Here is a 27217-nt window from a genome sequence, read left to right as displayed (position 1 = left end):
TATAGTAGTTTACATTAGTGAATTTGGTAATATCTGTTGTGAGTAAGCATAATTATTGCCTCAAAAATTACGGATGAGAAAACTGAGCTACTAAAAGAGAAAATTAAAAATCCTAATACACTCTGCAAGTGTAAAATAAATTATCATCTAATGTTGGATGACACACATCATCTTTCTATAACTAACTCTCACTGCACGGGTACAGATCATTTTCTATTTTTTAAACAATTTTCTTCAAGCTTTTATAAAGTTCTCCTTAGCTAAAGGAGAGAGTCGGTGAATACAAAGTTATTTTTCAAAAATAAAATTTAAGAAAGCTAAACAGCCTCTGAATTGATGTCTTCCCATTTTAATAGTGAATTACAAAGAAATTTTCAGTAAGTTTCACAGTGTCATTGAGGTTTAACAACATTAAGTTATTCTGAGCCTTCTTAATTTATTTGGCCAGAACAGCGTCATTTGTATCATGTTGTAGATGAGAGAACTAGAGTTCTTTTTGCATATAGCTGCAAAATGTGGTACACAATATACCTTTCACTAGATTCTTTTTTTAGTAAATAACTGCTGCAAATGATGACCTTTACAAGTAACATGAGAACATGATGCTGCAAGGACAGCCTGGCATGTTGTAACATCTCCTGTGTAAGGCAATCAAGATTTGTTGGTTTCTGTAACTATACTATTTGTTTCAAGAATGTGCATAAGAAAAACTGTCCTGGCTTAAGATGATACGGGAGTGTTGGGTTGGCAGAAGAGCCAACACCGTGTTACTAGAGGAGGCCGAAATGCACGCGTTTTAGCTCACGCAGGCTGGCGTGAGGAGGGAAGAACTGTACTAACGTGAGGTCTGGAACATGACAAGGAATTAGAATTCAGAAAGCGGACGTAGCTAGTTTGATACTTAACTTTAATCCATTAATGATGAACATTGCAAAGTCGGCTGTACAACTGGGGCGAGTGCTAGGGAGTCTCTCTAGACTAGACCTGCCGTGTGGCAGCGCTAGGTCTGCAATCACTGATAGTGGCGACACGCGGGTCCGACATATACTAACGGACCGCGGCCGATTTAAAGGCCACCACCTAGCAAGTGTGGTGTCTGGCGGTGACACCACAGGGAGCCCAGGGCCTGGCCCCAGTATCGCTCCTTTCCATCCGTGTACCAGGACACGGAGACAGAGACTAATGCAAATAACTGCCACTGAATGCAGTTGAGTCCCACTATGTTAACACCACATTCTGCAACAGTCTAGCAATGGCATGTGTTCCAGCAACTGTGAGATTACATCTAAGAGAAACTGCAAGCAGTATGAGCCAGCCAGATAGCATCAGAAGTTGCCATTTTGAGATGTGCCACATTTTTACAACACAACTTTGCCAAGTAAGCATGGCAGTCTTTGAAGAAGAAAGGACTATTCAATGTGATACATGATAGTTAAATATAGTGGCATTACCTATGTCAGACACATTTTCCAAATGGAATACCACAAATCATAGCAACTGGCAGATTCCGATTGGGAGCTTTGTAAATGGTATAGAACTGGTACAGGGCAGTCACGTAACACTTCAATACTGACATAAGATGTGACAGTATAGTGGTGTGTTAGTGCCAGTCGGTTGTATGCAATAAGATGGGCCAATATGGAGATGTCACAATATGTGTTTGGAATTGACCGTGACAACACTGTGAATGAAGTTGCCCGATATTTTAGTGCATCAACACTGAGCTCCAATGTGTCTACAAGGAATGGTGTACCACTCACAGCCATTTAACACAGCATAAGAACAATAGTCACAAAAAGATCCAATGCAACAAGGACGAGAGATGAGTGTCTTGTCTTTTCAAGGACAGTAAGTTTTAAGTCCATCAGAAATTGCTGCTGTTTCCATTCAATATTACAATGGAAAAATGGAGTCTGGTATTTCCTAGTAGGCCACCGCTCAAAATGGCACATCCAGCTCCACAGCAAGCTGCACATCTCCAAATTGCTAATTCACCTAGATATTGGAGAGCAGCTGACTGGAGGTTTGTAGTGTGCTCTAACAAGCTACAATTTTACCCCTTTTCAAATGATGCAAGGTGTCAAGTGTACCAATGGCCCAATAAAGCATTTATCCCCCAGTTTCATGATGAGTTTGCTGTGGAGACCCAAGGTCATGTTCACAGGGCTACTCACATGTTACTGGTTTGATGAACCCTCAAGGCAACTTATTGCAGCATAACAAGCCTGCTAAATCAATCAATCTGTCAATCTTAATTCCACTGAAAATTTCAGACACTAATTGTAATGACGAGTGAAATGTAGCAATCAACAGCACCACAATTTGGTAGCTGTGTGGGTCTAATCATCACTAGATAGCTTCATCTGGAAACAGGGCATCTGAAGAAATTTGTGGTCATTCTTCTTCACCGAACTGTTACATGGTATTAAAGTCACATATCCTCAGGTTGACTAATTTTTTGTTTTGTGTGCTTATATGATAATCTTATTTGCATTTGTTTTATGGGTTCTGTCTGTTTCAATTACTGAATTAAGAATGGTACTGATGGTTTCTGCTGTCATCTGTCACCTAAACTGACAAGACCAGACCTCTTTGAAGATGTCCACATCAAAATTGGTATCTGTGATCAAGATAAAGTTGTGGCAACAATGATTACCAAAGTACAATGGACAACTAAAACAAATAGAGAGATATGCATGTTCAGTAAACTAGATAAAAAAGAACAGTAGTCATGTGTCAATGAGGAACCTGAATCATTCAGGACAGGATGAGAGCACGAGGAGGAACATTGGTTTAAGTTTAAAAAAACTAGCTGACCACACACTGGATAAATATGTACCCAGTAAACAGTTCATAATAAGATGGGCCCTCCATGGTACTGTAAAGAAACTTCTAAAGAAACAGTGATTACTGCATAATAGGTATAGAACATAGCACAGATCTACAGATGGAGAGATGGTAGATGAAACACATTTGGCTGTCAAGAGAGCAATGCGTGAAGTCTTCATTGACTACTGCAACAGAATACTGTCAAACGATCTTTCACACGACCCAAAGAAATTATGGCAGTATGTAAAGGCTGTTAGTGGCACCAAAAGGAATTGCCACTGGTTAATCCTTGTACCACTGAAAATATGAGTGAAACAAGTGTTCGTGTCAGTGGTGTTGAGAAACAGCTGAAATCGTTAAAATTGAACAAAGCTGCAGACCCGGTGGAATCCCTGTCAGATTCTATACTGAATTTGTGCCAAGTTAGCCCCTCTTCTCCCTATAATCTATTCCCAATCCATCAAACAAAAGACAGTGCCCAGTAGTTGGAAGAAAGCACAGGTCAAACCCATACACAAGAAGTGTAGTAGAAGTGATCCACAAAATTACCATGCAATATCCTTTACAGCAATTTGTTGTAGAATCTTAAAACATAATTTTAATTTTAATAACCAACAGCCTCAGTTGCACCGTTTACCTAGAATTTACCTAGGTTTCAGTCGGGATAACCCAACCTTCTTCAGAGTAAAAGTAACTACCCTTTGTCCATAGTGGACATCGTCAAGCTAAAACTACAAATCCATAAATTATCGTCAGACTGTAAAAACTTATCTGAAACTGCCTTGGCCCCACTTCACGACTGCGATGCGGCACTCGTAAGAAAATAATAAATTTACGTCATGCCACATGGCGAAGTTTTATTACACGAAAAGTGAAAATGCAACAAATGATAAACTTTATTTTTTTTCATTATTTCTGGGGTAGGTGTCAGCGAGAATAAGTTTCAAAAGGCTTTGAAATTACGTGTAAAGTTTGTTGGAAGTAACTAAGTGCTCTCCTTCTCATATACTAGACGAACATACTCATGGATTTTCATGTTGTGAGTTATGCTGCTTTGAGACATACACATACAAGGTGTGTTAAGAAACTAAAGTATGTTTCATCACTGTTTTTCACATGAAAGATTCATTGCCAAAAACAAATACACCATGGCATCACAAACTATACAACTTGCACTATTTTTCAACATAGTTATATCATTGACATTGAGGTATTTGTCACACCGTGCAACCAGTTTGAAAAAATTGTGTCCTGTGATGCAAGGAGTTATGGCACAGTCTGCTCCACCTCAGCATTGGTTGGAAGTGACATCCTGAGAGTGTGGCTTTCAATGCAGGGCACAGGCGAAAGGCAAATGGGGCAAGATCGGGGTCCTGGCCGGGTTATCCAATCTCTCCCATCTGAAGTGACAAATCTGATCCTGTGTGAGTCTTCCTGTGTGCGTTTTGCGATGTCAGGCAAGAGTACACCACCTTCACTTGTGAGTCCTGGACTCTTTTGCAGAATGGCAACCTCAGTTTGATAAAGCTGTTGCAGTAGTGCGCCACATTGATGGTCCCTTGCTGGAGGAAGTCAAGGAAAATAAAACCTTTTGCACTGCAGAACCCTGTGATCATAACATTTCCTGTGGAGAGGAAAACTTTGAATATTTTCCTCACTGGGGAACTGGGAGGCTTCCATGTCACTGAGCTGGCCTTGGATTCTTGAGTAAATTAGAACAATCCATCTCATCACCTACGAGTATTGTGAATAGGAACTCATTTCCCTCTCACACATACGGCATCAAGTGAGCAAAGCTGCTTCCCATTCTTGTGATACAGGATCATGGATGACTCACATACTAGTCCCATGTCCCCATTCATTACCGATGACAGCACACACTTCCATTGGCAACTTCATTGTAAGGACACATCTGTCTGCCATCATGATGTGTATTCTAATAACCTCAGGCATGCCAGCTTGCTGCTATGTTCTCTTCTTCAGCACTCTGTGCACACATCATTACTCTTCCGCTGAATGAGCAGATGACAGCATTTTAAAATCGGTCAGTAACATATGAAATAACAAAAATTAAATTTTTACTGAATCTGGAAGCCAATGGATGGGCAACTATAACTGGGACTTCACCTGCCTGTGTCCGTTTAGTAACACAAACTGCTCGCTATGGTACAACACAATGATTTTGTACTATATTGCTCACTGGCAGGAGGTACAATTTTTTCCACTGATCGCAACTTATTTGCCCCAATCTTTCAGATCTGTGGTCGTCCTCTGATGTGTGACAATGTTCAACAGTTTTTCACATAAGTGAAATTTTACAAAAAATAGGATGTAGTCACTAATTTCCGCATTAAATTCAAGCTCTTGGTTCTGTACCTTATAATATGCCTCTTCAATGCTGCATATTTAATGACTCGTTATCAGTTCCAATGTTAGTTATTATTTTGAAGGCTGTTGCATCGAAAGGCATATCCACATACTAAGATACAAAGTCCAGAATGAGATTTTCACTCTGCAGCGGAGTGTGCACTGATATGAAACTTCCTGGCAGATTAAAACTGTGTGCCTGACCAAGACTCGAACTCGGTCGGGCACACAGTTTTAATCTGCCAGGAAGTTTCAAGATACAAAGTTTTTACTTAGTTAATTGGCTTGATGTTGGCTTCTTTAGAGGCATGATAACATCAGCAGGCTACGATAGTACGTAGAATATTAACTGAGGAAAGGTCTGTGAAAATATCATAATTCTCAAATTATGAAATGAAGTAAAATATCTGAACTTTTAAACATTAGGAGTTTGAAACTTTTCACACATTTTAATGACACAATTAGAACATGACATCTGATTTCTGCAGCCTCACACAAAGAATTTACCACTATTAGTCACAACAATCCACCAAGCTGATGAAGAAAAACATGCATCAAAACAAAGCTTCTATGTTTTGAAATTGGCTGCAAAAATAAGTGGTGATTGGGGAGCTTTTGGGTAGAATGGTTGCTTTTGCAGAAACTTCAACAGTTTTTTCTTTTTTTTTCCAAAACAGTCTAGGCTCTATTTAGTTTTCAACAGGCGATTACTTCTGTTGAGAAGCAGCAGCATCTTTCTCCTGGTGAGCAGAGTGCTTCTCTGACAAGGTTTTTGACATTTTTCTTTACCCACCCAATACGATTGTTAAAAAATCTGCAAAATATTGATTTCAACTTGTGTGTGGATTAATAACCATGTGAGCATGATAACACAATAGACAGAACTGTCAAGGTACTCAGCATAGAAGTTCGCACATTAGGTGAAAACTTCCTGCGTAGTCGAAATATGTTGACAGGTTTTGTTTTCTGGTCACTTTAGCACAGAGTGTGGAAGCTACAAGCTGGCATCGGCTGTGAGTATAAACAAACTAAAATTATCAAAATAAGAAAACAATGAGCAATGCACAACACAAACCACAATTCAGAACATCTGCCGTCTAAAACTGCCACACTAAGCCAATTTTTCAAAGTTAGCTACCAAACAAAAGTATATGTTTCTTTGTTCTAAGCTGCTAGGTCCCACAGCTGACCAAGCAAGATGGCATAGTGGTTAGCACACTTGTGTCCGGCCATCCTGATATAGGTTTTCCATGATTTCCCTAAATTGCTTCAGGCACAGGCTGAGATAGTTCCTTTGAAAGGACATGGCCAATTTCCTTCCCCATCCTTCCCTAATCCGAACTTTGCTCCACCTCTAATGACCCTGTCTGCAACGGGAAGTTAAACATTAATCTCCTCCTCCTCCTCCTCCCCCCACAGCTGAATCCTATGACGTTTATGCAGTGTACCGTATTTACTCGAATCTAAGCCGCACTTTTTTTCCAGTTTTTGTAATCCAAAAAACCACCTGCGGCTTAGAATCGAGTGCAAAGTAAGCGGAAGTTCTGCAAAATGTTGGTAGGTGCCGCCACAACTAACTTCTGCCGTTGAATATATGTAGCGCTACACAGGCATGCTTTGCAGGCACAAAGATAAATACTGGCACCAAAACCTCTGCGTCAGTAAATAAATTTAAGAAAAAAGGTGGAAGACGAGCTTTTTTCTATGCCCCGAGTTTCGACCACAGCATTTTCATACACTATCCAACGAAGTAAATACAAATTCCGTATTGTCCATCTTCGAATGTAGCAGCTTTTCAATGTACTACGAAAATCCGACTGGCAAGACTGTTTGGGATGTTTGTCAATATGGCCAACTCTACGTTCTGAATTTTTTCGTACCCGTGAGAAGAGATGGTTGCTAATAGGAACTTTTATGTATTGTGAATCACATGCAGTATTCTCTTCACCATAAGAATAATACGAATATAAACATTTTGCCATGTATTCTTTCATGTTTGCTGCGATCTCATTTAAATCCTGTCTGCCAAATAAACTACGAACCTAGAGTGAGACAACAGCAAACGCAGAAGAATATCATGTCATGTTTATATTCGTATTATTCTTATGCCTAATAGTGACACAGTCAGAAATCAAGCACAGCAATTCACTAGATTTTTAAATCTAAGATGACTCTAATTTCTGTGCAGAATGTAATGTAGTAAAGAGGCGTCTGCAAAGATTTTCAAATGGAGAAAAATTTTCGCTAAACTCTCATTCAGAACATCTTCTATCATACGCAATCTATTATTTGGTTCTTGTTGATTATTAACAAAGAAAGCAGCAGTGTAAGTAACAACAAATATCAGTCTCTTGCCATTGTTTCGCTAATGAGACTATTCCTCTCTTTTTTTTTTTCTAATTGTAAGCGGCGGTAGAGTGCACAAAAGTAAGCCAAGCCGCGAGCGGCGACAGGTCGTAAACACTCATTATCAGAATGCGACAAACAATGCATGACACAGTACAGTAATGCATTTTCAGCTTAGAGTGATGTAAACACCTATAACAAAGAGAACGGCACTTATCTGATCAAAGAAAAATAAGCAATCAATTTAAACCAGACGAAGCACGTAAAAAAGGAAGGGTACCCGTATAAATACGGACGGATCACCTGACGCATAGCAATGGGCTACCTGGTAAAGCTTAACTGCTAAGCTTACAGCTCGAACCAAACTACTGTAGCTGTATCGTCATTCATTTGACCTAAATTGTGTCTCATATTACAATGGACCAACTTTGTTTTGATTTGGAGGTGCGGCCTAAAACTTTTCTCTCGCCTTGAATTTCGAGTCTCAAATTTCAGGTGCGTTTAGATTCGGGAATTTTTTTTTCCCTTGATTTCGAGTCTAATTTTTCAGGTGCGGCTTAGATTTGAGTGCGGCTTAGATTCGAGTAAATACGGTATATCTTACACAGACCATTCAACTGACCACAACTGGTGTGGCACTAGAACTCCGAGCATGATGATACGTCACTACATTCACGAATTTTTTGTTTTTCAAACACGCCCTTACATACATTATCCTTCCAAACTGGGCTTTGCCACATGATGTGCAATATTAGTAACTGGAGTTATATTTTTTGATATTTATATGCAGAGAATAAAGCCATTTCAAAGTATCACTGATAACATAACTTACCTGGATGCAATTCACTATGAATAGTACTCAGGTAAACTGTTAATCACAATGCAGAGGAGATATTGAGTCACAGACAGACAATGAAAACACTGCTAAGCCTCTGGCTGTATACAGCAACTGAAGTGAGAGCAATCTTGTGTCAGTGGTGGGGATAAGGAGGAGCCTGGCGCAGAGAAGGGGATGGAAAGCAGGGTAGGGTGTACAAAGATGTAATGCTACCTGTGGGTGCAGGCAGTGAGATTGTGGGGACAGAGTATGGCTACTAGGTGCTGTCAAGAGATTTGAGAGGGGGAGGAGGGAGGGGGAAGAGGGAGGAAGAGAAGGAGACTGGAAAAGGAGAGAAGCAGATAGGCAAAACAAGACTGGTGGCTGTGTTGGTGCAATAGAAGACTGTTTCTGCAGGAATGGAAGCAGGGAAGGGAACAGGTACGTGGAGGACAGGGACAAGTGAAAGTTGAGGGCATGGAGGCTACAGGAACATAGCATATATTGCAGGGAGAGCTCCCACCTGAGCAGTCCAGAAAATCTGGTGTTGGTCGGAAGGACTGAGACGGTGCAGGCTGTGAAGCAGTCATTAAAGTGAAGCACAGTGTGTTGGGCACCATGTTCAGCAACAGGGTGGTCCAGTGGCCATTCATGTGGACAGATGGCTTGTTAGCTGTCATGCCCACTTAGAGAGAAGCACAGTGTTTGTAGCTTAGTTTCTAATCACATAGTTGCTTTCATATAGCCCTGTCTCTAATGGGATAGCAGATGCCTGTGACCAGACTGGAGTAGGAGATGGTGGTAGGATGCATGGCACATGCCTTGCATCCAGGAGTATTGCAGGGGTATGAGCCATGAGGAAAGGGGTTGGGAGCAAGGATGGAGTAGGGATGGAGAAGGAGACTGAGCAGGTTTGGTGGTGACAGAGTACCTATGTGGAAGAAGTGGGAAGAATAGTGGGTAACATATTCCTCATTTCAGGGCACAACAACGAGAGGCAGTCGAAACACTGGCGGAAAGTGACACGCGTGCGCGCGCACACGCACACGCAGAGAGAGAGAGAGAGAGAGACAGAGAGAGAGAGAGAGAGAGAGAGAGAGAGAGAGAGAGAGAGAGAGAGAGAGAGAGAGAGAGAGAGAGAGATTACAATTATGCAAAACACTGTCACTGAAGCTACAACCTTCACAAATGCAGCACCTGGGGAGGTCTTTCCCATACCCCACATACCAATGATACCAGCTGATTTACCCATTCATTTTAAGCAGCTTCAAGTCCTGGTCTGGGTTTCATTTGCAATAACAATGAAAAAGGATAATAAAAAAGGATCAAGGTCAGAGAGTATGGTAACAGGATGGGGGGAGGGAGAGGGGGCATGAAATGGACATTGATAGGGGAGGTGGAGATGGACAGAGCGAGAGGGCAGGCGAAGTGGTGCACAGAGATGGGGGAGGAGGAGATTGGCAGAGAGGTGTGGCGATGGAGTTTTGGATGTATATTACATTCCCATAATATTTAGCAATTGCGAAGCATTGATTGTTTCACTAATTAATCATAAACACAAACACAATTTAACTACGCTCATAAGTGTACTGCACTACAAAATATTTTTATATTTTTGTGACCTTGACCTAGGATTTTTAATCCATACATTTTTATAAAATAATTGTTCTCTTAATAACTTAACTGAAATGAGTGCAAGATTATTTGACGCTAGGATATATAAAATCACGCACAGTGAAATAATTAAAAATTAAATGATATTACCTTCATGTTCTACAAGACGGTTATTAACGAAGAACATAAAAGTCATTTTATTGCTTGAATATCCTGGATCTGTCATATAGCCTTTCATTTTGTACTTGTGCAGGTCACTTTTGAACTCCACTTCACGGATGTGGCTGCAAATGTAAAATGCAATTTGTATTTTATGCTGTGCTTAAACTCAGGTTTTGTATATAAAAAATGTCAAAGCTGTTCCATGATCTCTATGGCGACAACAGTATGATAATATTGTGCAAAACTTACAGAGAACGACAGTTACCTCCTGACTGCTCACACATTTAATGCATTTTTGCATAAATTAATTCTCACATCCCATTATAATCACAGGTGCAGTGATACTATAAGACTATGAGGTCCAAGCCTGTTATGGATTATGGATCTGCAAAAGCCTTGTGGAAAACCAACTGTCTCACAAAATAAAGACAAGCTTCCAAAGATGTATACACACGGCAGATATTAATGACACTCAAATGAATGTTGTTTCAAGACAGTCACTAGTACCATTTGAGCCCTGAATTAGCAAGAGGGGCGAAAATACGCCATATGACTGGTCACCTTCTGAAAGAATGCCTGGGAATGAGATCTTAATCATAATGAAGATCTGTTTTGACAGGCCTTTTGAATATTTTTAACTGAAAGATGAGAACAGCACTTTGGCAAAACTCTGTTTTACTTAAAATTATCCATTTAGTTTTACAAATGAAGAACTTACAAGGGAACCTCCCCATCGCACTCCCCTCAGATTTAGTTATAAGTTGGCACAGTGGATAGGCCTTGAAAAACTGAACACAGATCAATCGAGAAAACAGGAAGAAGTTGTGTGGAACTATGAAAAGAATAAGTAAAATATGCAAACTGAGTAGTCCATGCCAAAGATATGCAACATCAAGGAGAGTGTGAGCTCAGGAGCTCCGTGGTCTCATGGTTAGCGTGAGCAGCTGTGGAACGAGAGGTCCTTGGTTCAAGTCTTCCCTCGAGTGAAAATTTTAATTTTTTATTTTCGCAAAGCTGTGATCTGTCCGTTCGTTCATTGACATCTCTGTTCACTGTAATAACTGTGTCTGTGTTTTGCGACCGCACCGCAAAACCGTGCGATTAGTAGACGAAAGGACGTGCCTCTCCAATGGGAACCGAAAACATTTGATCGCAAGGTCATAGGTCAACCGATTCCTCCACAGGAAAACACGTCTGATATATTCTATACGACACATGACAGGAATATGTTGTCGACCCACCTAACTTGTAAACTTGGCGAATGGGTAAAAAGATTCTTCTACCTTGCCCGATTTAGGTTTTCTTGTGGATGTGATAATCACTTCCAAAAAAGTGATGAAATCACAAGAGTTTGTCTCATAAACTGCAACAAATGAATGCAACAGTTTCACAGTCGGACAGTTTTCCCTGTGCTCTGTCAAAACATATGTTTTTAACGTTTTCAAATTTTTCCGTGTGTACACCGTCAAATCCTGCATATGTCCAAGCAAATCTGAACATGTCCTGGAACTTTGGAGAGCGAAGTTGATTGTGTATGTGTGCCTGAACTTCGAAAATTGTCTGAAAATAAAAAATTAAAATTTTCACTCGAGGGAAGACTTAAACCAAGGATCTCTCGTTCCATAGCTGCTCACGCTAACCACAGGACCACAGCGCTGCTGAGCTGGCACTATCCTTAATGCTGCCTATCTTGAGCATGGACTACTCAGTTTGTATATTTTGCTTTTTTTTTTTCATAGTTCCACACAACTTCTTCCTGTTTTCTTGATTGATCTGTGTTCAGTTTCTCAAGGCCTATCCACTGTGCCAACTTATAACTAAATCTGAGGGGGGTGCGATGGGGAGGTTCCCTTGTTAGGCACTAAGGTGTGCAATACCATTTAATAAAATAAATGCAATTCCAACTTTTAATATTCAACATTTGCACTCCACCTCTATAAATTTCTAAATACCTTAGTTTCTAAAATGGTAAATATGCAAGACATAGGATAATGAAGCATTATTCAGATAGCGCACTAATCCTACTCATCTGACAGTTCGGACTTTCTCCCTTTTAAAAACAGAAGGTATTCACACTACAACGTTACTGACAATATTAGATAACCTAGGGGATCTGACAGTCGCTGTCCTGATGACACCACATACCCAGATACTATTAAATGATATCAAATAATGGAAAATCTGGGATGGAATGTAAAAATATCATGAAAAGGATAGTTGCTACTTACCATACAGCAGAGATGCCGAGTTTCAGATGGGCACGACAAAAAGACTGTCACAAAATGAGACTTTTGCCAACAGAGCCTTTGTCAAAAATAGACAACAGGAACTCCACACACACACACACACACACACACACACACACACACACACACACACACAACAAACAACTGCAGTCTCTGGCAGTTGAAGCAGCTAGACTCTGGCCAGAGAGAGAGAGAGAGAGAGAGAGAGAGAGAGAGAGAGAGAGAGAGTGTTTTCCCATTGCCTATTTCTGACAAAGGTCCAGTTGGCTGAAGGCTCCTTTTTTTTTTTTGCGCCCATCTGTGACTCAGAATCTCCGCTGTGTGGTGAGTAGCAACAATCCTTTTCATAATATTATTAAATCACATTAATCACATTAATCCACTACATGTTTGTGTCAACGAAGGGAAGTTAAGATGAAGTTTGGCAAGTAGGAGAGAGCTACTGGCAGCAGTAACAATGTTAGAGCAGGTTGAATGAATAGTGCCTGGATTGATCAGCCATTAACAATCCTGCACTCAATAGGCATGGTTCAGGATTTGAATCCCAGACCAGTGCATTGTTTTAATCTGCCAGAAAGCTTTAATAGAGTGCACACTTGGCTGCAGATTGAAATATTCATTCACGACACATTTATATTGTCACTAACCATAATATTCACAAAGTACTACATAAACATTTCAAGACTAGATAAAAGTAGAGAAGTGACTCAGAGAAACTTCACTAACTCTGGAAGTAGCCCTCTCATTACAGTTTAAGAACACAAGTAAATGTGGCCTGTCTTCTTTATTCTGTTCATCGTGAAAGCCTTTAAAGCTAATTTTCACTGACCTATGCTTAGCCCACACTGGGGTCTCTCCTTGATCTAATCTAGCCCATTCAACACCCTTTCTCATCTCTCTGAACAGTTTGTCAGAAACTTCTGATCTGTCGTTAAAAAAAAAACCATTTTGTGGCTACACAGACATCCAAATGCATCCATCCACAGCAACAAACACTGTTCATGATTAGCTGTTCAGACTGACAATGAGAGGGAGGGGGCACAACAGGTTGGAAAAACTGGGAAGGAGTAATGTTGATGGAACAAGGAGGAGGCGAGGAGGTAAGGTAAGGCAGGAGGGGGAAGAGGACAGGTAATGGCAATGGGACTAACACATGTCTATGTCCAATCCTGATGCCTTTCATGATGATGATGATGATGATGAACATTTGTTGAATTCATGGAGGAATTAATTTATTGATTTATCCTATACATCTTTCCAGGTTGTGGGATATAGAGCAGTAATTATTTCAGCAGATGCATGAATTTTAGCTTTATCCATAGATTATGAATTTTACTATCCAATTCTTTATCAGAAATGCTGACTCTAAAAATGCGAGTTGGTGTACTGCATCACACACCATAGTGTCGTGAGTTCTTCATTTGTAAAACTAAATGGATAATTTTGAATCAGTCATGTAAGCAGTAAATGAATGTCTGTTTTGTCTGTGATGCATTGTAATAAATGTATTTAAAATTATTTTTCTGCATTTTGACTGTGTTATGTTTTGGTGAACAAATCGAAAAAAGTTCCTGTCAATGTAGAACAATTGAGCCCAGTAAACATTTTAAATGGAGGAATTATATTTGACCTGAGTTTACCACCAACAATTCTTCGACAATCAGCAATTTAGATAATAGTAATGTAGCCACAAAACGTGGTTACTTTTTAGTGAGCAGGCAAAGTGTGGAAGGATGTACAACAACATATAGACTGAAACATCATTTACAGGACTATTTGATACTGGGTGACAGCTGGTGAACTGTTTAGTGACTAAAGTGCGCGTCATTTATGTTGGCGGCCGAGTTTAGGTTCGTTCTGCGCATCTGACATCACAAAACAGTGTCAGCCAATGATCAGAGAACGACGTTGCCACATCTTGACTGCAGTGCAGAGCATGGACGAGTGTCTTCAGTTTTAGAACCGTTCAGTCATAAATAAAGTAATAGAACAAAAGCAATGTCTTGATAGCAGACATTCTTTTATAGAAAGTTTGGAAAAAGCATTCGTTATACCAATTGCTTCATATTCTATTAATTAATTAAACCAAACAAGCAACAAGACTCCTAATTCAGGCGATAGCAAGGAAAGGTGTTTGTATCACTCTCACGAACCGCTTTTTCGCAATAAAGAACAGCGGTAATTGTTTATTTCCTATTGTACTTCGACGAAGCGTGAGTAATTCATAGTCATACCAACAGTGTTTGTCAGTATTTTGCGTAATGTGTTATAGTCCTCATGGCGTTACATAGTCAGACGAGGTGCGTTAGCGTAAGGGTTAAGGTGTTGGGCTGCTACGCGAAAGGTTATGAGTTCAAACCTTGTGCGGTGCTTAACATTTTCATTATTTAAAAACAATATCGAAGTGCCTTACTTCACGAATTATATTCGTTTGAATGCAATTTTTTGAAATTTCTAGTGCTTTGTCTCTTCATTAACCCTTTCACTGCTGCAGACAGGTGCTCGCCGAATCCCACCCTGTGCGCGATTTTGTCATCACTGCACTGCTCGCCTGTGCAGACACATGGTGTTCCCACTGCTTTGACACACTTATCATTCGATTTCACAAAAACTATTTGGCCCAAAAATTTGATTTTTACACGTCTTCTTGACTGATACCTTCCCCCCATAAATGACTTAATTTTGTTTCGATGTTCAACACAGTTATTATGCAGCATTAAATGTAGTAAACCATTGCACAAAATTTTGAAGAGTTTGCAGAGGTAGAAGTCCATAGCGTATACTTTCTGTATGGTCGATTTTAGTTGCCACAATGTTAAGAATGAAATATGGACAAGATACCTACATTTCATATAAAATTTACTGTGTAACAATGTCGCATTTAATTTAAGTACGACATAGGTGTCGTATGTAATATTGAGAAATATTCCGTCTTTCACGACTGTAATAAAAGTATTATTTACACCGGACGCGTTTGGCTTTATTTTAAAGCACTTCAATCAAGGAAAGGTATGGCACATTCACAATGGTACTCATGTTCTCTTTCTTGTTTTTGTTCCACAGTCGCAGTTTTAGCAACGGTACTGAAATATATTCCTCTTCTGCAACTGTAATAAGGGGCTTATTTAGACCAGGCGCGTTTCTCTCTTTTGAAGCATCTTCAGTGGACAGTATTTTGTCTCCTCCATTGCCAAGTCACCTTTCGTAGTTTTGTGCTGCGGTAACACAATATTCAACGTTTGTGTTGGCAGATCAGTGTTTTAGCAAATAAATGATGTTTGTGTGTGCCACACACAAAAATTATATCTGACAGCTCAGAGCACTTCACTGATAGACGGTATATTCAAGTCCTAATGTTTTTGTAAGTCCACAGTTTTGTTTAATGTATTTTGTCTATTTACTTTTGATTGATTGAAGTGCTTTAAAATAAAGCCAAACGTGCTCAGTGTAAATAAAACTTTTGTTACAGTCGCGAAAGATGGAATATTTCTCAATATTACATACGACACCTATGTGGTACTTAAATGAGCTATTGTTATACAGTAAATTTTATATAAAATTTAGGTATCTTGTCCACATTTCATTCTCAACATTGTGGCAACTAAAATCGACCATACGGAAAGTATTACTCTATGGACTTTTGCCTCTGCAAACTCTTCAAAATTTCGTGCAATGGTTTACTATATTTAATGCTGCATAATAACTGCGTTGAACATCGAAACAAAATTAAGTCATGTATGGGGGGAAGGTATCAGTCAAGAAGATACGTAAAAATCAAATTTTTGGGCCAAATATTTTTTGGGAAATCGAATGATAAATTGTATCAAAGCAGTCGAAACACCATGTGTCTGCACAGGCGAGCAGTGCAATGATGACAAAATACGCACACATCACGGAATGCGGGAACCATGTCTCTGTAGCAGCGAAAGGGTTAATGCGGCCGTGGTGGCTTCACTTCATAAACTGCGCGCTCCCCCCTAAACGTAAGTTTGCGAACTATACTACGGCGCTGCTTCTCTTGGCGCGTACAACTGGCAACGCAGCAATCTCCCGCGTCTGGGCGGACAAGCGCGAGCCGCCAAGATAAAAGAATTGAACTATAGTTCATAGTGGTGGTGGGTTTGTGGATGTCAAAGGAGGTCACAACATAGGACATATGTTTCTGAACTCACTGGATGTGAATGTCTGTCTGTGAGGGCTCTGACAAGTTTACCACTATATTTGCGTAACTCATGAATAGGGGTGTCAAAGCTGTAAGGGACAGACTTTGTAACAGGGAACTGATGACAGTGCTCACTGCATGGGAGTACTGTTGATTGCTGACATCTGGGAGTCCACCCCAGAGATGGAGATCAAAATCTAAAAAAGTAGCACGCTGAACCCAACAGGGTCAGGTGAAGGAGTGGGTTTGGGAGACGTCCAGATCAAAAAGATGTCACTGATTTTAAACAGAACAAGGATGATAATGTATGGAATCCTATTATACAAAACTGCATGCCCTGTGCAATCAATGTTGTTCTGCAATATTATCATGTGAAGACAATTGATGTAATATCCGTCTGTGAATGCTCCCAACAATGCACAAACTTGCAGAAGATGTGATATGCTCTAGTAGCATACGTGCGGTGAAAACCGGTACACAACATATGCGCCAACATGGATCCAACAGGAGAACTCAACACACTTTTGCTAGTCTACCTCTAAAGATGGGCAGAAGGCATTGTATCGAGATACTGTAGCAGCAAGTTATTACATACAGCAGATCACTCAACAGACTGTTTCGAAGTTTGTGTTTGCAGCAAGTATTACAAATGTCTAAGTGGCGCACATTGCTAAAATATATTGACATATTTATGTAATGCAAACTGAAACTGCCTTATAAGTGGACATGTTCAATAATAATACCTGAGTAATCGAAGTTATTGCTACAAATTACATGTCAGGGAGAAGAAAAATGGCATCCAGCAATAGATACTAAAATGCTATTGTGTACAGTATAGTTAAAGCAAAAAGTTGGCAGAGATCTGACACAAAAATGTTACTGGCCCTTATTCTTTCCACTCTCATATTTGAAACTAGGGAGGTCAAACACCAAAATAAACGGTGAGCATATATTTCATTTATTCAAACACCTTACTCCGAATTCATGTAAAAACTGAGGGTACAGACCTATCTAAAACATATCTTTACCTGGCAATCGAAAGTCCAAACAGAGCTTTTATGTTATCCTTAATATCAGTTCCTGGAGCTGTTTTCACAGCAACATCACCATCATCCAATCTTTTCAGTGTGATTCCTATTCCTGAGTAATGTACAGCGTAACGAGTGACCACTCTGACAATCTTCTGATATTCAGCTGAATGAGTACCAGCAAACATTTTAAGTCTGTTTCGATCATTGTAAAACAAGTCATCAATAGTAACTTGAGTTCCATTAGGCATACCAAGTGGTAATGGTGGCGATTTTAGCACACCATTTTCATACACTGCTCTGAAACACATCAAGAATCAGGAAGTGTATTACCTATGTCAGTGACATAAGTGAAGAAACAGTGATTAGATATTTGCAAAATGCTTTTCTCATTGCTAACTTTACTAACATACTTACAAGATGTAGAAAGACCCAATAAATTCTTTGCACTTAATATATTATTAGTCACACATCTAAATGATAGAATGAAGACAGCAAATTAAATTAAATAAAAATAGGTGACAATATTTCTTACTTGTGCCCATAAGGTAAATCTTTTGTTTTGGATATTATAGATACACGAGCAACTTGGCTCATACTAGCTAAAGCTTCTCCTCTGAACCCATGCGTAGCAATACTCTGAAGATCATCGAATTTTTTCAGTTTGCTTGTAGCAAATCGTTTGCATACCAAGTCTAAATCATTCTTTTGTATTCCACAACCATCATCAATAACAAGAATTCGCTTCAAACCACCTTCTCTCACATGTATTTTTATTGTTTGTGCTCCTGCATCGACACTACAAAAAGAAAACATTCATAAATTGACAGTAAAAATAACAGCTTTATAATTAGGAAACATTCAACTTTAGGAAGGTGGTGCATTAATTTTGTGGCAGTTGCATTACGTTACCATCTGCTTTGTAGATCGAGAATATGACATATTCTAATGATGTGGAAAGTGTCAGTTTAACATAAGTTTTCATATACATTATAATTTTTTTTATTATTCCATACCTAAAAATTCATCTACTGAAAACAAGGAGCTGTCATTTAGAGATTCTTTTAATTTGTTTTTAATGTTGTTCGGCTATCTGCTAGACTTTTAATGCTGTTTGGAAAATGACCAAAGATTTTTGTGGCAGCATAATTCATCCCTTTCTGTGTCAAAGTAAGATTTAACCCAGAATAGTGAAGATCATCCTTCCTTCTAGTGTTGTAGCTACACATTTCGCTATTATTTTTGAGATGGGATGAGTCATTAATAACAAATTTCATAAGTGAATACATGTATTGCAGAGGTATTGTGAATGTCCCGAGTTTCTTAAATAAATGGCTGCAAGGTGCTCTTGGATGGGCTCCAGCTATTATTCTGATTACAAATGTACAATGAATACTTACTCTCTTATTGATTAATTATCCCAAAATATGGTGCCATATCAAAGTAGTGAATGAAAATAGGCACAGTAGGCTAATTTAATGAAATATTTATCACCAAAATTTGCAATAACCCCAATAGCGTAAGTAGCTGAAGCTAACCATTTCAGAAGATCATCAATATGTTTCTTCCAATTCAATTTCTCATCAATTTTGAATATTCTGATTTACCAACAGACTTCTATTCGGGTCATTCCGTGTCAAGTCACCCAGGCCTTGACACCAACCGTGTCAGATTTTGATGAAACTTGGTACAATTACTTCTTTTATCATCCTGAAAGCACTTGTAAAATTTTTTTGCTCTATCTCTTATAGTTTTTTTTTATATAAATTTTTAAAGTTTTTAGATTTGGCGTTGTTTCAGCAGTCGGAAATCGTAACTTAAACGTGTCCTCACAACTAAAAAAATTTGTATATTAAAGAATACTCAAGATATCAGTATGAAATTTTGGAATAAGTTTGTGTATTATATCTAAATGTTAAAAAAATTACCATAAAGATATATTAAAACCTTCCAAATGAATAAAAATTTACAAGTTTTTTTTTAGCTAACGGATGTTTAGTTTTACAAAAACTGCAGTATCTAGAGTCTCAGACCTGATAGAAAGCTCAAATTTGTTTTAAAATACTCTTAATTGTATAGGCTATTAGATAAAAGAAAAATTATGTTGGCTTTTTAACCTGTTTAATTGTTATCTAATTTTTAAAATAATATTAATTATATTTTAAAAATAAAAAGTACCAAGTGACTTAGACATCGAAAATAAGTTTTTGTCTTCTTCGAGTAACAATGTACGCTTGGATTTTGTTTTGTTACTCTTGTGTTTTGAAGTAAAAAATTATTACAGTGTTAAATAGTGCTTGGATAGTATTTTATTAAGTTTATTCGAACTTTCAGTAAGTACTGTTACTTAGTTTACAGAGATTCTTTTCCAATATCCTACAAAAGTAACCAGAACAGTAATCAGACCAAAAGTGAAATCAGTTTGTCAAATATTCAAACCTGTAGCGTAGGGTTATTTAAAAAATCTGACTGTTTCCAAACAACCTACACACCTTCAAAACAGTTACAGCCGTATCTGAATTGAGCGAGGAAGAAAAAGATTTGATCCACTTACGATCTGGAATTAATCTGTGTGAATTTAAGAATATATGTTCATACCACAGCTACTAATTTTTAAATGTTTTTGAAAAGTATCAAACAACATGTGTAGACCCACTAAAAAAAACACAAAAAGCCCATCAAAAAATCATTGAGAAGTGTAGGCTTGGATCTTTCTAAACAATTACTGACAAAAAATATTAGCATAAAACCTGGACAAAAGTTTTGCTCAACATTCAGTAACTTTTGTGAGGAAAAAGAAAGAGTTGAAGTCAATGAAAGTGAAACAGATGATGAAGTCATGGTTGAATTAGAATCACAGGAATCCAGAAATGAATCCATCGTACAAACAAACATTGCTCTTGATAATTTAGGTTTAACACTTCATGGCTTGTCAGAACAAAGTAAAGGGTCTTATTTTAAAAGGAAGGTTAGCAGTATTGAAAAGACTGCAAAAAAGGCGGTTTCAAAAGCATTAAAATATGATGCACCAAGTTCTGATGATGACGAAGAAGATACAAGTGTGGTTGAGAAAGCAAAGGATTTTGATGTAATGATTTCTCTTATGAAAGAGAAGATTTCATCTGTTGGGAGGTCTACAAAAATCCAGATTCTGACCTTGGCTCCAGATTCTTGGAGTCAAAATAAAGTGATGAAAGAATTTAATGTAAGTGAGTACATGGTGCGACAAGCTAGAAAGCTAAAATCCGAAAAGGGTATTTTGGAAACTCCTGGTCCAAAAAAAGGTAAAACTCTTTCTGAAAATACAGTAAGACTTGTAACAGATTTTTATGAAAAGGATGAAAGTTCCAGAGTGCTACCTGGAACAAAAGACAAAGTAAGTGTTCAAAAAAATGTGTACATGCAAAAAAGACTCATTTTGTGTAACTTGAGAGAACTCTATTATTCTTTCTAACGGGAGAATCCCGAGGTAGAAGTAGGATCTTCAAAATTTTGTTTCTTGAGACCTAAATGGTGTATCCTTGCTGGTGCTGCAGGCACACACACTGTATGTGTATGCAGTATCCACCAGAATGTTAAACTATTACTGGATGCTGTGAAAATTGAAGAATCTTATAAAGACCTAATTAAAATGCTTGTGTGCAACACGGAAAACCAAAACTGCATGCTACGTCATTGCGACAGCTGTACTGCAAATACTGCACTAACTGAGTACTTATCTGAAAAACTAAGTGAAGATTATGATTTAGAAGAAGAAATTGTAATCAGTCAGTGGGTTAACACAGACAGGGCAGAAATGATCAAACAGTCGTATCAGTGTTGAAGACTACATTTCTTTATTGGTTAGCTCATTGGAAAAGCTCACCCCGCATTCGTTTATAGCAAAATCCCAATCAGCAGCCTTTAAAAGATTGAAAGAAGACCCATCACCCAAAACAGCAATTATTGTGATGGGTTTCAGTGAAAATTATTCCTTCGTTATACAAAATGAGATGCAAAGTTACCACTGGAATAGAGGTGGTTGTACTCTACACCCAGTTGGAGTTTTTCTAAGAAATGAGGAAAACAATGTTTTTGTTTCCAACCAATGTTTTATTAGTGATGACCAACAACGTGATACTGGTTTTGTTAAGTTTGTACAAAGAGAAATCACAAAGTGGCTGTCATCACATCATACTGAAATTGACTCAGTTCACTACTTTACAGATGGTTGTGCTGGGCAGTACAAAAATAGAAACAGTTTTAAAAATTTGACTGAACACTTGAGACTTTAATTTGAAGGCCCAACACTCTTTTTTTGCAACAAGTCATGGGAAGTCAATTTGTGATGGCCTAGGAGGAACTATTAAAAGAATTTTAAGGAAAGCTAGTCTACAGCTTTCAGACAAAGAACAAATAATGACAGTAATCGATGTGCGTTCATTTTCACTTTATTGACAAAAAAGAAGCTGATTTGCTACGGTTAAAACTAGAAAACCGTTTTTCAGCAACCCGAACCATTCCTGGAACAACAAGTTTTCATAACTTCAAACCACTTCCAACAAACAACCTTGAAATTAGAAGGACTACAGATAGTGTAAAACCCTCCTTACTCTTTTCTTTCCATTCATCTTCTGATTTGGTTCGTGTTGAACCATCCATAAATAGCTATGTGGCTGTAAATTATGATGGTAACTGGTACTTTGGACTGGTAAAAACAATATTCAATGATGAAGAAGATGCAGAAATTCTATTTCTACATCCTTCAGGACAAGCTGCATCATTTTATTGGCCTGAAAGAGAAGATTCTTGCATAGTGCCTTTGGAGCACATAGTCTGTGTAGTAGACACACCTCAATCAAGCGGCACTGGAAGTATGTATTACTTCAATAAAGACTGTATCAAAAGAACTGAAAGCTCTTGGATGAAGTGGAAAAACAAGTTGAATCAGCATTAATGTTTATTAAAAAGACAAAATTACTCAAAAAATTCAATGTTTCAAGCAATCAGTTGGGTTATACATATGTGTCGTAAGTACACTATCTTTGTACATAATTCTAATGTAATCTACTATAATTAATAAACATGTTAAAAAGCCATCATTATTTTTGTTTTATCAAGTAGCCTATATGTTTAAGAGTAAATTAAAACAAATTTGAGCATTGTATCAGGTCTGAGACTCTAGATATTGCAATTCTTATAAAACGAAACATCCGTTAAAAAAAAGAAAAGAAAAAAATACATATATATATTTTTTTCATAGAAAATATTAATATATTTTAATAGTATCATTTTTATCTTCAAATATGTATAATAAATAAACTTGCTGCAAAAATTCATGATGTTATCTAGAAGAGTTTTTAAGATAAGCCATTTTAAAGTTTTGAATACAAATTAAATTTACCATTTCGGAAGGTTCGGAAAACACAAAACATAAAAACTTAAAAAATTTATAAAAAAAAACTATAAGAGATAGAGCAAAAAAATTTTGCAGGTGTTGTCAGGATGGTATTAGAACCATTTGAGCCAAATTTCATGAAAATCTAAGGAGGTGGGTGCAAAATTTATTTTTTATTGGGTGATTTGATGTGGAATGACCCATTCAAAGTCTATATTTATCAATGGTGTTATGCTATTTACTGTACAGAATTGTGTATACTGTGTTTTCTCAGAATTTCCATTTGCAGAGAACCACTTAATAATTTTCTGAAAGACACTGTTTACAATTTCCTTAGCTAATTCTTGTTCGATGGGTGTGATAACTACACTTGTATCATTAGCAAAAAGAACTAGCTTTGCATTTTCATAAATACAGAGTGGCAAATCATTAATATACACTGAAGAGCTAAAGAAACTGGTACATCTGCCTAATACTGTGTAGGGGCCCCGTGAGCACACAGAAGTGCCTCAACACAACCTGGCATGGACTCGACTAATATCCGAAGTAGTATTAGCATGAACTGACACCATGAATTCTGGAAGGCTATCCATAAAGCTGTAAGAGTATGAAAAGGTGGAGATCTCTTCTGAACAGCACGTTGCAAGGCATCCCAGATATGCTCAATAATGTTCATGTCTGGGAAGTTTGGTGGCCAGGGAAGTGTTTAAACTTAGAAGAGTGTTCCTGGGGCCACTCTGTACCAATTCTGGATGTCTGGGGTGTCACATTGTCTGCTGGAATTGCCCCAGTCCATCAGAATGCATAATGGACATGAATGGATGCAGGCGATCAGACCGCATGCTTATGTACATGTCAACTGTCAGTGTCGTACCTAGACGTATCAGGGAGCCCATATCACTCCAACTGCACACACCTCATGTCATTACAGAGGCTCCACCAGCTTGAACAGTCCACTGCTGACATGCAGGGTTCATAGATTCATGAGGCTGTCTCCATACCTATACTCATCCATCCACTTGATAGAATCTGAAACGCGACACGTCCAACCAGACAATATGTTTCCAGTCATCAACAGCCCAATGTCAGAGTCGACAGGCAGAGGCGAGGTGTAAAGCTTTGTGTTGTGCAGTCATCAAGGGTACACGAGTGGGTCTTCGGCTCCAAAAGCCCATATTGATGATGTTTCGTTGAATGATCTGGACACTGACAGTTGTTGATGGCCCAGCACTGAAATATGCAGCAATTTGCAGAAGGGTTGCACTTCTGTCATGTTGAACGATTCTCTTCAATCGTCGTTGGTCCCACTCTTGCAGGATCTTTCTCAGGCTGCAGTGATGTCGGAGATCTGTTGTTCTGCCAGATTCCTGATATACACGATACAGTCATGAAATGGTCATATGGGAAAATCCCCACTTTATCGCTACCTCTGTGCTGTGCCCCATCGCTCGTGCACTGAGTATAACAGCACATTCAAACTCACTTAAATTTTGATAACCTGCCATTGTAGCAGTAGTAACTGATCTAACAACAGCACCAGACACTTGTTGTCTTATATAGGCATTGCTGACCGCAGCACCGTATTCTGCCTGTTTACATATCTCTGTATTTGAATAAGCATGCCTATACCCGTTTCTTTGGCATTTCAGTGTATATTAAGAACAATAAGAGGCCCAAGACTGAACTCTCTCAGACAACATTCTTCATATCTTCCCAGTTAGAGGAATCTGCTGATTTTTGCACACTATCTGTACTGTTAATTTCAACCTGATGAATTCTTCTCGTTAAATATGAATTGAACCATCTGTGCACTGTCCCACTCACACCACAATAGTTAAGCTTATCTAGAAGAATTTCATGATTCACACAGTCAAAAGCCTTTCAGAGACCACACAATATCTCAATCGGTGATGTTCGGTTATTGAGAGCATTTAATATTTGATCAGTGAATTCATATATAGCATTTCCTCTCGAAAAGCCTTTCTGAAAACCAAATTGACATTCTGTTAGTACTTAATTTTTGGAAATATCTGAAGCTCCTCTTGAGTACGTTACTTTTTCAAGACCTTTGGATAAACCTGTATCAGAAATGAGATTGACCAGTAGTTGTTAGCAACAGACCTATCCCTTTCTTTAGGCAGTAGTTTAACAATAGTATATTTCAGTCTATCTAGAAAAATGATCCACTTCAGTGAGCTGCATCATATATGGCTGAAAACTTATTTATGTGTTGGGAACATGCTTTTCGTACTTGTTGAAAATACCATCAATTCCATGTGAGCTTTTACTTTTGAGTGAATTTATTACATCCCTAATTTCAATAATAGTGGTGCGTTGAATTTCAGTTTTATCAAATTGCTTAGATATTGCCTCATACACATACAACCTTGCATTTTCTAATGAACAGCGGGATCCTATTTTCTCTAGCACACTTAAAAAATGATTATTCAAAATATTTTCAACTTCTGACTTTTGGTTAACAAATTCTTCAAGAGTTTGATAGAAAAACAGTTTTCCTGTGCTCTCAATTGCCCGGTTTCCCTTTTAACAATATCCAAATTGTTTTAACTTTATCATCAGAAGTGCTGTCTCAGACATGATGCACATACTTCTGGACTTTTTAATAGCTTTTCTTGATACAGTGCAGTAGTTTTTATAATGTCCGATTATTTCTCGATCATTACTCCTTCTAGCAAAACGATACAAAATATTTTTATCCCTTTCACAAGCCACGGCTTTTTAGATGGCTTCTTACAATTATGTTTCACTGTTCTCTCAGAGAAACGGTTTTAGAATATACTCACAAACGTATAATGAACTAGGTTAAATTTTAAATTAGCATCAGGTTCCCTGTACAGCTCATCCCAGTTAACTGTTGTAAGCTTTCCCTAAAACCTGCAATTGTTAAATCATTAACTGAACGCATTAATTTAGAGGACTGTTCTGCATTACTGTATGGAGCTATGTCACATACTGTAACTAGATGTGCATCATGATCAGACAGGCCATTTTAACAGGAACAGTTGTTAGCTGATTAAATTTATCTTGGTCTATAAAAACATTATGTATCAGTGTGCTGCTTTTCTCTACCACACAAGTAGGAAAATCAAGAACTGACATCAAATTGAAAGAATCAAGTAATATTTTGAGGTCAAGTTTTCTATTGGGCTCTTTCAGAAAATCTACACTGAAATCCCCAAAAACAATAATTTTCTTCCCTCTGTCTAACAGATAGCACAACAAAGAATCCAATTTTTTCAAACATTGAGGGATATTTTCCAATGGGGTGGTCTATACACACCTACAATTGTAAAAGTATAATTATGTAGTTTAAGCTCACACGCACATGCTTCTATACATTCCCCTATAGGAATTTTTTTGGTCTCTAAATTTTTCATACTATGGTAGATTTAAACATACATTTGGCAATTCCTCCTCTCTCCATAGGGTTTACCATTTCTATATTGTGACTATACTATGTTCAGACAGGCATAGTATGTCTATTCCATCCTCAGTTTCAAAATCTTCTAAACAGACTATTTAAACATAAATCCACACATATACATAGATTTTTTCAATGAAGTGACACTGTGTAATAACTATATATGTCGAGTAAATGAGAAAACCACTAAAACGTAAACAGTGTGCTTAATTTTGTGTGCTATCCACGAATTAAAACATTTCAATGACATCATTGTATCAGTTGCGCTCTTTTCCATAACTCCAAACGTTCTGTAATGTCAACATTTATTGCTGTCACTGAAAAATGCAATCAATAACGACACAGAAACTAACTGATTAGACAGTGTTCATCTTAATTCACGCATCATTTACTTTATCAATACCTGTTTTCCAACAATTCCTTGACAGCTGAAACAGGTCGTTGTACCACTTCACCTGCGGCAATTTTAAGCACAACTTCTGGATCAAGACATTTTATTTTTCTATCCTGATCCATTACAACTCATGCAAGCTCTTTCCGCGCTTATTTTGAATGAATCAAAACATTACCATCGTTTATTGTCAAAGTTCGCACCTTATATCTTTCTTCTTGTACTCCCTGCACAACGTGCACTTGCACAGTGAAGTCAGAAGCACTGGTCAGATGTGGTGTGCGCTTGTGACTTTTCATACCTGATAAACATTTCAAGTGAAGAGATTCGTCGAAACGAATGCAAGAAGTTATTCGTACCGTTGAAAGAGAGTAATGTACGTTCTACTGCGTACAAAACCGGTGATAAGGTGAATAAGTGTCATACTGTATTGTTC

At 38.1% G+C, this 27217-nt stretch overlaps 1 protein-coding gene across 1 annotated transcript in view; it reads right to left on the bottom strand.

Moving 5' to 3' along the window:
• LOC126416617 (DNA mismatch repair protein Mlh1) overlaps window positions 1-27005 on the bottom strand; it is a 59884-nt gene extending 32879 nt beyond the window's left edge. The window contains exons 1-4 of the mRNA XM_050084372.1: window positions 26794-27005; window positions 18107-18370; window positions 17572-17871; window positions 10124-10257 (exon numbers count right to left, since the gene is read on the bottom strand). Of these exons, the coding sequence (XP_049940329.1) occupies window positions 10124-10257; window positions 17572-17871; window positions 18107-18370; window positions 26794-26906 (811 nt within the window). The 5' untranslated portion in view covers window positions 26907-27005. The remainder of the gene's footprint in view (window positions 1-10123; window positions 10258-17571; window positions 17872-18106; window positions 18371-26793) is intronic.
• Window positions 27006-27217: the final 212 nt, after the last annotated feature.

The sequence above is a fragment of the Schistocerca serialis genome, chromosome 8 (genome assembly GCF_023864345.2).
Source record: "Schistocerca serialis cubense isolate TAMUIC-IGC-003099 chromosome 8, iqSchSeri2.2, whole genome shotgun sequence".
In the NCBI taxonomy this organism is placed as follows: Eukaryota; Metazoa; Arthropoda; class Insecta; order Orthoptera; family Acrididae; genus Schistocerca; species Schistocerca serialis.
This window is presented reverse-complemented; position numbering and strand designations above follow the sequence as displayed.